The 13,502-nt window shown below is 43.6% G+C and overlaps 1 protein-coding gene across 1 annotated transcript in view; it reads right to left on the bottom strand.

Moving 5' to 3' along the window:
• LOC104380648 (arkadia (RNF111) N-terminal like PKA signaling regulator 2N) overlaps positions 1–13,502 on the bottom strand; it is an 81,324-nt gene that overhangs the window by 27,195 nt on the left and 40,627 nt on the right. The window contains exon 3 of the mRNA XM_086630309.1: positions 4,790–5,603. Coding sequence (XP_086486435.1) covers positions 4,790–5,510 — 721 coding nt within the window. The 5' untranslated portion in view covers positions 5,511–5,603. The remainder of the gene's footprint in view (positions 1–4,789; positions 5,604–13,502) is intronic.

Below are 13,502 nucleotides of genomic sequence, written 5' to 3'. Positions count from 1 at the left end.
ACATCAATACTCAAACTTTTTAACAGACTTTTTGAAAGCTTAAAACATAAATCACTCTTATTTCAATTCAGATTTTTCTGAGTTGTAGAAAGCCCAATGGTGGCAAAATGCCAATATTTTCATATATTTGAATTTTTAAAAACTCCTTCCTTCTTCCAAAGAAAGTGTTTACACAGAAATAAATATTGATTCCCAGACTTACTCTCATGCCAATTTCATTCAGACTTAATTTGCATGGTCAAATTTGAAATCGTGTAAAGGAAAAGCTTTCAACAGCAGCAGGTCTAGCAGAACCTATTTCAGGACTCAAAGATCATCCTCTTATACCCAATGTGAATGTTATCTGGTATTTGTTTAAGAATGGTAAAATCCTAAATGCCAACAGAGAGGCTCAATCATTAAAACATAACAAATTGCTCCCCATCTGCAATAATTCAAAAATCATGGCATTCCCTGAATTAAAGAGCCCAACGTTATGACTGCTCAGGTCAGTGAAAAGATTCTCAGTAGCATCCATGAAGTTTAGATTGAACCTGTATTTTCAGGTATAAATTAACATCATATAATATATTCAGAATAACATACTGTATTGTGCTTAGCTCCTAATGAGCTCACAATATTTGTACTTGTGATAGTTTGATGTGTGAGGGGGTGTTCTGGTGGCAGGGGAGGGGATTTGCTCCCTGTGCCACCAGATCTGAGTCCCATCCCCCCCGGGGGAGGTTGAGCCAAATTGGCGCCTCTGCGAATTGCCCTATTTAAGTTGGGACAAAGGGGGCGGAAAAGGGCTTTTTGCTCAGGAGCGAGGAGAGAGCAGGAGGGCGCTGCCCTCGCTCCCGGCTCCCGGCCGGGCGGCTGCCCGGGCCCGGGCCGGCGCCATGTGCTCAAGATGGCGCCGGGGAGCCGCATGGGGGACTCGGTAAGCGCCCTGCTCCCGGGGTGCCCGCCGGGCCGAGCTCCCCCAGAGAGGATTAATATCTAAGAGAAAACAACCACAACGACCGGGTCAGCCAAGATGGAGCAGGAGGAGGTGTGCTGGAGCTGAGGTTTCCCTTGCAATCGGTGTGAAGATGGCAGGCGGCCCCCCTGCAGCCAGGGTGTACTCGGTGGAGCAGAGACCCACTCGTGGCCCGTGGAGAAACCCACGTCGGCAAGGAGATGCCTGAGCCCGGGAGAGGTCGTGGAGCAGGGGATGCGCGACCAGGTACTGTTAACAATGGGGCATGGAATGCACGACGAGGTCGTGGAGGCATCTGGAATCCGTGGGACGGCCGACGCGAGTGGCAGCAGCTCCCTAAGAGGCCGAGACTGGTAAAGCCCAAACTGGTGCGATCCATGGGGAGGATTGCAATCCTGCGGGCAGGACTCATACTGGAAAAGTTTGGGGACTTTTTCTTCGTGAGTAGGGGATCCACCGAAGCAAGGGAAAAATGGTGTAAAGACTCCTCCTCCTTTAAGAAAGGAGCGGCAGTGAACAACATGGATGAACTGACCTGCACCCCCCATTCCCTGTCCCCCTGCGCCGCCGGGGGGGAAGGTTGAGCCAGGAACGAAAGGAAACGGGGTGGGGAGGTGTTGTTTTAAGATCTGGCCTTGTTTTCTCTATTCTCCTCTCAAGTAACCGGTTTCGTTCCCTTGTCTCCTGTTAAGTAACTGTTAATAAATTGTTTTGGTTTATGAAGAAAGCCTGAGTCATGTTTTGCCCGGGACCATGTTTGGTGGGTGCTCCCTTTCGGTTCTTGTCTCGACCCTCAGTCCAAAAACCACGACAGTACTGAAGTATCATCAGTAAGATCTCAACCCTCTACTCTTTAGTCCTGAGAAGAAAAACAAGCCTGCCAGCATTTTAATTCACATTACATTTGAGTTCAGCAGAGAGAACTAACTCTCTTGCATAACTGCTTTGTTCACAACTTCATGGCATTGTTATGTATTTCTCTGAACATTTTCCTTACCTTACTAATTTAGCCAAACATATTTCAGAGTCAGTCATGTGGATGGTTTGAAAAAAATAACTGCACTATTAAAACAAAAGATGTTTAGTTACACAATGTGAAAGACTACTGTATTCTCAAATGTGGCACTTTAATTTTCAGACCACACACAAGTGAACTGTCTTCTATAACGCTACATGTGTCAATAGAAGGTTAAGAGCCAGAGTATGTATAACCTTTGTACATGAAGGTCACATTAAATTAACTGTCACTAAAAATTTTAGAGCATCTCTGTTGGCAAAGCTATTTTTCAGACAGTAGATATTTGAAAATCAGTCCAAATAATAAGCTACGTTTAGACAGTAACCAACATTACAGCTGAAGCGTACCAATACAGTAAGACTAAGGGGAACACAGGCTACCTGTAAAACTCCTCTCCATCAATGTGTACAGACTTTTTCAAAAGCAAAGGCAAAAGTTTTTTCATGCTTATATCCCTCTGCAAGGTGCATTGTAGTTTCCTGACATTCAAGTTCAAGTTAAACCTGAAGTTTTCTCTCAGCTTTTGACTGTCTGCAGAGGACGCTCATGGCCTGAATTTCCAGTAATGCTTTTTGATACCCTGTATTATTTTCTAACTACATGTTCATTCCCTAAATTTTGAGGATATTCACAGTGTAATGCTAAGTGCACTAAAATGGCTTTCTAGCAAAAAAAATAATTTAAGCACTTTGCCAGTTCCAAGAAGAGGGATTGCAGATGGCATGTGAACCTACCACTGTGACGGAGAGCTGGGAGCCCTCAGACTCAGAGCTCCACTGCATCTGTTAAGACCACAACTTTTCATTAACCCACAAGTAGCACAAGATGCATTTTTGGCCAACCTTGTCCTTATCTCTATAAAGAATATTTTTCTCTTATACTCAGAGACTGTTTCCCACAAATCAAAGTTGTTTCTATTTAAAGGAAAACCACAATGTGGCAGGTACGCGTTGTGCCCAATTCCAAAAGGACGACTCAAAAGTTTTAATGTCTTAAATGTAATTTAGTATCAAGCAGATGATGCAGGCTATGAAATAAAAATAAAAATCACTGTTCCTTCAGGATGGTTTTTGTGCTCTCATGTCTTGCATCACAGGTAAAATTGGGCCTTGGTGTAATCATCACTAAATCAAGTTCTTTCATGTACTACAATGGGACCTTTTCACTGCAAGCATCTCACAGTCAAGACCGAGAGAGCTCAAATACAGAAGAGACTAGTGACACAGAAAAGTATCCTAGAGTGGTTTCGGATCTCTGCAATGCAAGTCAGAAATCCAGGCAGATCTGAAAATACCATGTGGTACCATTTCTGGGTCACAAGTTATTTTTATGACTTAAAAAAAAATAATAGAACCTGGGAGACTTATTGTGTGCATTTTGGTTTCTTTTGGGGGGATGGGAACCTGTCCCAAAACTCAATGAAATGGTCTTCTTCAACAGGCTTTAAATCAGGCTTTAATTGCCCAAAGTGTAAATATAGTAAATAAAAAGACACAAAACTATGAAAGCTAAAAGTTTGACTAACTACTAAATTGGTAAAAATAATTTTAGATCTCTATTGTGTAGTAAACTTTTAATAATTATAGGAGGACTATGCCTTTCTCAGACTTTCTAATAATAAACCTTAACTTCCTTTGTGCATCCTGCTTCCTAGCAATATGTGGGAAAAATGCCAGTTCTCATGGTGAAAGAATCGTTCACCATAATCAAGTCAGTTAAAATAGTTATTTGTAAAATCTGCTGCAAATATTTTAAATAACTCATCTAGCAAACATTAGTTCAGCAACTTAAGACTAATTATTGCAGTTTTCCTTTAAATGTTCTTGCCCTACGTAAGCTGATATTTATCTCCAAAAAAAATATTTTAGCACAAGAGGCAAAAAGGCATGTAATCCAGTAAAGATTGGCAAGTCAAAAAGTTTATTTTTGTAATTTTATTTTTGATTGCCATATGATGACAGTTTTATGGTATAATATGCTGCAAGAATAATTCACACAAAATCCTGTCCACGGCACTTGGGCTAATAAAATAACAAAGACTCAGCAGACAAGAAACTTGAAGAATTCATCTTTCTTTTGCTAATAAAATCATAAGAAAGCCCCTATAATTTGTTGCCTCCAATCTTAACACAGATATGTCAAGAAAATTAAAGATATAGAAATTATAGATCCTTATGACATAGGAAAATGGTAACAGCTTTGTCTAAAATGTTGAAAATTTAGGTGTGGATATAGCTTGGGCACCTGCGTAAACAAATTCATATTTATGTCCTAAAATAGGTGACCAGCTACAATCTGCGAGAATTTACAATAAGGCTAAGGAGGTTTGTCATACACTGAAACGTAGAGCTGAAAGCACAGCGTAAGTGCAATAGTGAACAGGGCCTTACTGTAACATGGGCAAGAGGTATGCCATGTTATTTCTCACACAGCTGCTGAGCTGTGGTCTTAATATATTAAAGCAAAGCTGGCCACTTAATGTATTTATTAGATTATCACCATCTAATGGGATTTGACAGCACTGATAGGAGTTCATAAAGGCTTACAAAGGAAAATATCTGAAAATTCCAGAATTCAAAGATAGTCCTTCCTCCAATTTACTATTTCTATGCTTTGTTGGTGTGCAAAAGTGCACTGAAATCTCAGAACAGATTTTAAAATTTGCCCATGTCTTGTTAATATACTGCAGTCTTCAAATTTACACAGAGCTGCAGTTGTCCTGGTTTTTCTCAAGTGTCACTCATCTAATTTAGCATGACAGCTGAGAAACGATGTCAGGTGTGTTACAGTTCAGTTTAAAAAACATCCTCTACCTGGTATCTCTGCAGTGATTGTCTTGCTGCTCCCTGAAACCTCTTCCTCGTCATCTGATGAACTCGTGCTCGAGTCGCACGTCAGGTCACTATCACTGGTACTGCTGTCCTGCAGCAGGTTGTACTTCTTGCGAGCAGCTGCCTCCCGCTTCTGCCTGAGCAGCCGGATTCGTTCTTTGTGCTTTTGGCTTCGGTGACCTTTTATCTTGGTAACTTGACCATTCTGCTTATCACTAGACTGTCGGTTTTTCTTGGCAGCCATTGCTGAAGTTTCACTTTCAGACCTGGATCGCCTGGATTTTCTCCCAACTGCAGCTCCAGACACCACAGAAGTGTCTCCTTCTACAGCAGCTTCAGCTTGACAGGGCTCATTCTCTTCTGTGGAAGACAATGTATCTGAGTCAGCCAAATGCCCACTGGAAGAAGGGGAAAGCATGCAATGATTAGAAGAGTCACTCTCGGAAACTCGACCACCCGTTGGTTTATTGCTCTCTGTAGATGCTAGCTGAGATTCTAAGGAGTCTTGCCTCAGTTCCATCAGTAAGCAAGGCGTGGAAGAGAGCACCGCAGAGTCTGCTGCAGTGGGCACGTCCTTCTGAGTTTGTGTCTCAAGTTCTATAGGTCTGTCTTCATCAGGAACAGTCTCTTGCTTTTCAGAAGTCTTTGGTGGAACTTCTGAATCAACAAGTTGTTCTGCTTTTCCCACTGCCTCCATCTTCATTTCAGAACACCAAGGTCCTCCTGCTCTCAAAGCATGGAGCACACGGTCTGGAAGACTGGGTGAATTGGATATGGACTTCAGCAATACAGTAGCCTGCACAAGAACAGAACAGTAAGAATAATTCACCCAAATAATTCACTCAATCCTGCTCTTCACAGTATTACCTAAACAACTCATTGCTTTCAATTACAGACAGTATGGTTCAGTATCATACTGGTTTTCTTCATTTACTTTTTCCTAGTTATACCAAACCATTCTTCCTTTTACACACCCATGAAAGATGGTACTGGAATCACATTAAATATGGTTCACCTCACTAGAATAATCAAAACAGATCAAAAAATAATGCAAATATTTTTAAACTCTTGCTTTATAAAATTTAAATCAATATATTATAAGCAAAACGTGCTAAACTTCTTAACCTAGAACTTTAAACATATTTTAATGGAGAATTTTAGCCCTTATGAACATCAGCCTGAAAATTTCCAGACTTGGTAGTCATCTACCTAGACAGACTAGAATACAGTTCAGTTTCCATATCTATGAGAAATCTACTTTCAATTGAACTGGACCTCAACCTTACAAAATTACAATGTGTTTACGGTAATTTGCAAACTTGCAGTACCAACATGACGTAGGAGAATTCTAGTCACTGTGAGCAGAAACTGAGCAGCTGCTGAACATTACAGAGCAAGACCACAAACACCTTCCTTTTCCAGTGGAACCGCTCTTTCAGCAGATCTCATGTACCAAAGACTTATTTAAAAGTGCCATGAAGTGATACTAAATTGTCAAGGACACAGGGTTTATGACATCTACAGGCAAAGGCCTTTAGAAACATTAGCTATGTGTAACACAGATTTGTTCTCAGCAGAGAACCACCATGCTGGAGGGTCATGTAAAGACTTTTTAGGAGTATCTAATACACCATTCAAGTGCTCCTTGAGTGTCTCCCATACAAGTCCTAGTTGTATGAGAACCTACAGGCTGACCTAGTTTCTCTCAAAACTGCCAGGTGTCCTGGTTTCAGCTGGGACAGAGTCAGTTCTTTTCAGCAGCTAGAAGAGCTCTGTGTTTTGGTTTTAGTCTGAGACTTGCTCTGAGAAGAACGTTGATAGCGCGCTGATGTTTATAGTTGGCACTGAGATCTCCAAGACTTTTCAGCTTCTCATGTTCTTGCCAGTGTGCAGGAGCACAACAGGCTGGGGGGGAACACAGCTGGGACAAAGGGTCCACAACTCCCCTCCTGATTTGAACTCAGACTTAGGATTGAGGGCTAAATTTGCCCATGGAGTATTCCATATCATGCAGCATCACGCACAGTATATAGATGAGGGTTGACCAGAAAGAAGGGCCTTTGCTCTTCTGGTGGCTCTCACAATCAGAGTGCTCTGTCTCTCACTCTCTTTTCGGGCCTCTCGCTCATCTGGGATTGAGGAGTCAGGACTTATCTGTTTTGGGATCGTTAGCCAGGCCAGGCCAGGCGTTGGTCACCAGGTGGTGAGCAATTACACTGTGCATCACTTGTTTGTTTATATTATCATTATACATATATATATTCATACATTATTAGTAGTAAATTGTTCTTATCTCAACCCCCGGGTCTCTCCTTTAATTCTCTTCCCCATCCCCTGGGGATGGGGGAGAGTGAGTGAGCGGCTGTGTGGCCTTTAGTTGCCAGCTGGGTTAAACCAGGACACCAGAAAAACAGCATCAAACAGTATGGACTGCAAGCAAGAAACATTATCCACCCACACCAGTACCCTACATTTTACTTCAAGTTTTAATTTAATAAATTGCATTACTTCAGTGCAAATACAAAACCCAAGCTATTTATCCAATTGATACCTTGCACATTATCAACCCAAAAGTACCTGAAGAACCTTCAGGGAAATTTTGTTTTAGAGATCAATATTTATAATTTTATCTTCATTATTCACACTTAGCTTTCCACCTAAATTTTCACTTGGAATTCAACATAGAATAAATATCTTTCAATTACCACATTTGCTTACAGATAAATGGTATGCAACAAATTGTTTAAGGGTTTAGAAGTATAGTAAATGATAAATTTATGGCACTTCAAAAAAACATAGATAAGAAAAAGCAGTGTTAAGATTTAATCTACTGGTTTTTAAAATGCATTTCTGCAGACAAGGGCAAGCAGTACTTGAGCAGCCTGAAAAAGCACGGATAGTTCAGAGAGATTTTAATGCACCCTGACAATACTTCTTTTAGTTTCCTGATCAATCCCAAGCCGCCTGTAATCTTACATATGCAAATGTATGCTGCTTCCCCCCCCCTCCATCTGCAGCATGAAATAAGGCTACTTGCCTGCTTCTAAAAGGTGCCGTGAAAAGCTCAATATTGTCCCGTTTGCCCTAACCCACTTTGAAACTTTGTTTTTAAAAAATATTAAAATAGAGTTCATGCTTCCTTCAGACTAATAAATGAAATTCTTGATGGTGCAAAGGAATTATGAAAGCATTTATGGGAGAGAAACACCAGTTAAGGAAAGAAAGCTTAGTTAACATCAGACAACACAAGAAATATAGGGATGACAACTCTAGGACTGCTAAATATGAAAAAAAAACAAACCAACAAACCAACAACAAAACACCCACAAAAAAAAAAAACACCCCACTAAACAGTAACACCAGCATTTTACTTCCCAGAAAAAGAATAAAATACATACTGTAAAATACAGGAACATATATATATATAGAATCATACAATCATAGAATGGTTAGAGTTGGAAGGGACCTCAAATATCATCTAGTTCCAACTCCCCTGCCATGGGCAGGGACACCCTCCACTACACCAGGTTGCCCAAAGCCTCATCCAACCTGGCCTTGAACACTTCCAGGGATGGGGCAACTACAACCTCTCTGGGCAACCCATTCCACTGCCTCACCACCCTCTGAGTGAAAAAATTCTTCCTCATATCCAATCTAAATCTGCCCTCTTTCAGTTTAAAGCCATTGCCCCTTGTCCTGTCACTACACGCCCTTGTAAAAAGTCCCTCTCCAGCTTTCCTGTAGGTCCCCTTTAGGTACTGGAAAGCTGCGATAAGATCACCCCGGAGCCTTCTCTTCTCCAGGCTGAACAGCCCCAACTCTCTCAGCCTGTCTTCATAGCAGAGGTGTTCCAGCCCTCGGATCATCTTTGTGGCCCTCCTCTGGACCCAATCCAGCAGCTCCATGTCCTTTTTGTGCTGGGGACTCCAGAGCTGAACACAGTATTCCAGGTGGGGTCTCACGAGAGCTGAGTAGAGGGGCAGAATCACCTCCCTCAACCTGCTGGCCACGCTCCTTTTGATAGAGCCCAGGATACGGTTGGCTTTCTGGGCTGCAAGCGCACATTGCCAGCTCATGTTGAGCTTCTCATCAACCAACACTCCCAAGTCCTTTTCCTCAGGGCTGCTCTCAATCCATTCTCCGCCCAGCCTGTACTTGTGCTTGGGATTGCCCTGACCCATGTGCAGGACCTTGCACTTGGCCTTGTTGAACTTCATGAGGTTCTCACAGGCCCACCTCTCCAGCCTGTCAAGGTCCCTCTGGATGGCATCCCTTCCCTCCAGCATGTTCACAACACCACACAACTTGGTGTCATCTGCAAACTTGCTGAGGGTGCACTCGATCCCACTGTCCATGTCACCAACAAAGATGTTAAATAGCACTGGCCCCAGTACTGACCCCTGAGGAACACCACTCGTCACTGGCCTCCACTTGGACATTGAACCGTTGACCACAACTCTTTGAGTGCGACCATCCAGCCAATTCCTTATCTACCAAGTGGTCCATCCATCAAAACCATGTCTTTCCAGTTTAGAGACAAGGATGTGGTGTGGGACAGTATCAAATGCTTTGGATAAGTCCAGGTAGACGATGTCAGTTGCTCTTCCCCTATCCATCCATATAAAAGAAAAACGTTTGCTAACACTTGCACTGAGTAAAACTCTCTTTAAAGCAACTTAAAAGAAGAATTTCTGGAGATGGTAATTTGATGTAGGCAATAAATATCATGTAAGAACCAATTTATTTCCAAGGGCATAGCACAGCATCAACAAACCCAAATGATGAATATACACGTTCTGACAAACTCATCCCAATACTGTAATAAAATCAGTATTTCTACATATTTCATCTGCAAATATACATTATTGAATAATTCTCATATTATACAGGTAAGTAAAACACGGGTTTGATGATTAAATGACTGCCCAAGAGTTATACACAGTGGGATATGTATTGTACCTGCTAGTGCAACTCCCAGCTTTGCTCTGGTCATGCACTTTGAAAAGAAATATATCTTTTCTAAGAGCTTTGAAATGTACTTTCTGCTCATGCAAGGAAAAATTTGGTAGCTCAAACACATATATGAAAACTATTAACCTGGCCAAAATAAATGTATTTAAAAATTCATACTAATAACTGCAGAACAGCTTCTGCATGGTTCGTCCTTTTAGCCTGGGAAGCACAAAGGACAGAGCTTGACACAAAGCTAAAGGGCGGCCAAAGTGAACTAGAGACTTTTTTCACAGATGTCCTACTTGGGAACATCATCCACCTCTCAGCTCCCAAAGGGACCATAAAAAACACCTGCACTTCCCTTTCCATCTCTCTGACCTACCAGCCAGAAAAAACTGTTTCATCTACATGCTGCCACCTTGCTAAAAGTCTATTCAAAGACTTAAGAAGATTTTTTATTATTAAGTAGGATCTTACTTTAACTATGCAAACCACACTGGTTTGATCCCTCAGACAGAAATCAGTGAATTATATTTTCAGTAATAAGGCAGCACAGGGACTGGTAACTTCACCAAAGCATATCTGGTCAACATTGATGCATGCGTATGTGTGTCTGTAGAAGATAATTGCTCTGATGAGGTTTGTACTCTCCAGGTCATTTGAACAGGCTATTTAAAAAGACAACAATTCTAGTATTAGTATGCATATAAAATAGAATTTGATATTTATCTCGGTGGAAAAAAGTCTGTCAAGACTAGGACTTTGCTGCAGGGAAGAAGAGAGAGTTCAGGTCTATGCCATATCATATCTATGCCAAGGAAAGCTTTGTCTCAAAGAAAGAAAAAAAGTACTGATTTAGTTATACTTGAGAAATTTATAGATCAGAGATACGAAGGCTATATTGAAAAACTTCTATTCCTTTCTTGCCACTCGCTTTTCTAGTAAAAGTACTAGAAGAGGTAATGCTACAGAAAGACCAGTTTCTAACTTAAATGAAAACAACATAGCACTGAAAAATAAGCTGTGATGCTTACAGACACAAACAGATTACACATTACTCAGAAAAGTCATTCTCCTTTTTCTGATGAACAGATACTGCACTGATGATTTTAAAAGACAATTTGGTACCAACTTATATGCTAGATTTTTCCAACAGAAATAATTTTGTTTTCCAGTCACACAGAGAAAACAACAGTATGTAGAAGTCATTAAATATCTAACTGTATCTTTACCTGGGAAATATTTTCAAGTTGTGGACTCATTTGTAAAGGCACATAATCTGTACATGTGCTGGGTTTACAGGAGGGGCTGTGGAAATGGCCCCTGTAAGTAGCTGTCAAAAGCTTCTCCGGTTCCAAAACCAGTCAGACCAGTCTCTGGCCAGGTCGGATGCCCCATCCCCTCAGGCCAGGGCCAAGCCAATCAGCACCTCTGCAAATGTCCTATTTAAGATGGGGACAAAGGAGCCCGAAGGGAGCCTGGACCTACACTGAAGAGAGAGGGGAGGCGAGGGACTGGCCCGTGGCCTCTTAGGTGGATGGCTGCCTGTGCTGGGCTGCCACTACTGAGGTGTGTCAGGCCTGGCACAGCTGCAGCAGAGAAAGGATCGAGACCTGAAAGAAACGGCCACGCAGACACCAAGGACAGTGAAGATGGAACAGGAGGAGGTGTGCTGGAGCTGAGATTGCCCTGGAACCTGTGGTGAGATGGCAGCATCCCCCCTGCTGCCTGTGAAGATTAATGATGGAGCAGAGATCTGCAGCGGCTGAACGCACGGACTCAGTAGATATGATACCAGAGACATTTACTACAATTAACAAGCAGCTTTTATAGATCATTTTTCCAGCCACGATGTGTCCATGCACCCTTTGCTTAGTTATCATTGGTTACAACCAGTAGTGCATGTGCCTGTTTTAGCTTTGCTATTGGCTATGCCTAAAAAAAGCATTATTTTCTATCTGCTAAGCTAAATGTCAGCTTCTCACACCCCCCATGCCAGCTGCTCACACTCCCTTTTCCTTTTTATCAGCATTCTTCCTCTTTATTGGTGTTTCCCAACTTCGTCAAGAACACAGGCTGTCATGGTTTGATGTGGAGGGGGTGGGGGTTCTGGTGGCAGGAGAGGGGCTTTGGTCCCTGTGACCTCCCCAGTTTTGGAACCAGGTCAGACCTGGTTCTGGCCACCAGATCAGACTGCCATCCCCCTCAGGCTTAAGCCAATCAACGCCTCTGCAAATTGCCCTATTTAAGTCAGGACAAAGGAACCAGAAAAGGTGCTTTGCCCAGGATCGAGCAGAGAAGGCAGGAGGGCACTGCCCCCGCTCCCTGGCTCCCGGCCGAGCAGCTGCCTGCATTGGGCCGGTGCTGCCCACAGAGAATGGCGGCGGCGGAGCCAGCTGGGGAACTTGGGGAGCACCCTACTCCCGGGGTGCCCACTGGGCTGAGTTCACCCGGAGAGGACTGAGATCTGAGAGAAACAGCTGCATTGACACCAGGTCAGTGAGGATGGAGCAGGAGGAGGTGTGCCAGAGCTGAGTTTCCCCTGCGGCTGGTGGTGAGATAGCAGGCGGCCCCCCTGCAACCAGGACGGCCTCGGTGGAGTAGAGACCCCCTCACAGCCTGTGGAGAGAAGATGCCTGAGCCTGAGGATGGTCGTGTTGGGGTGCACGACAAGGCAGAGAGGCATCTGGAGTCTGCGTGACGACCCACGCCGGAGCGAGTGGCTACAGCTCCCTAAGTACCCGAGACTGTGGTAAAGCCCACACCGGAGCAATCTGTGGGGAGGATTGTTTCCAGTGGGCTGGACTCACGCTGGAGAAGTTTGTGGATTTTTCCTCGTGGGTAGGGGATCCACTGGAGCAGGGGAAAAGGGTGTAAGGACTCCTCCTCCTTTAAGAAAGAAGCAGCAGTAACAGCACGGAATGAACTGACCTGCACTCCCCCAGTCCCTGCTCCGCTGGGGGAGGATGGGGGGGAGGAAGGTGTCAATTTTTAAGATCTGGCTTTGTTTCTTTTTATCCTCTCACGTAACCGGTTTTGTTTCCCTTTGTCCTTTTAAGTAACTGTCAATAAATTGTTTTGCTTTTAAGAAAGCCAAGTCTGTTTTGCCCAGGACCATGGTTGGTGGGTGCTCCCTCTGTTCTTGTCTCATTCCTCAGTCCCTTTATTATATTTTTCTCCTCTCCACTTTACTGGAGAAGGAGAGACTGTGAGAGTTTTAGTTGCTGGATCAGCCTAAAACCACGACACAGGCTTAAATCATCAAGGTCAAACCCAAACTGTAACTGTGTATATGATTCCACAGAGATCCACTCGCAGCCCATGGAGGACCCCACACTGGAGCAGAGATGCCTATGCCTGAAGGAAGTCATAGAGAATGGTCTGTGAGCTGCTGGAGGTTCACGATGAGGCAGAGAGGCATCTGAAGCCTGTGGAGAATCCCATGCCAGAGCGGGTGGCAGCTCCCTGAGAAGCCATGACCGTGGGGAAGAAGCCCACGCTGGAGCAATCTGATGGGTAAGGATTGCATCCTGCGGGAAGGACTCATGTTGGAGAAGTCCGTGGACTGTCCCATGAGGAGGGGATCCATTGGAGCAGGGGGAAAAGAGTGTAAGGAGTCCTCCTCCTTTAAGAAAGGAGCAGCAGAAACCACATGTGATGAACTAACCTGCACTCCCCCATTCCCTGTCCCCCTGGAGAGGAGGAGATAGAGCAGGGAAGAAAGGAGGGGTGGGGGGGAGGT

This window comes from Tauraco erythrolophus, chromosome W (genome assembly GCF_009769465.1).
Source record: "Tauraco erythrolophus isolate bTauEry1 chromosome W, bTauEry1.pri, whole genome shotgun sequence".
NCBI lineage: Eukaryota > Metazoa > Chordata > Aves > Musophagiformes > Musophagidae > Tauraco > Tauraco erythrolophus.
This window is presented reverse-complemented; position numbering and strand designations above follow the sequence as displayed.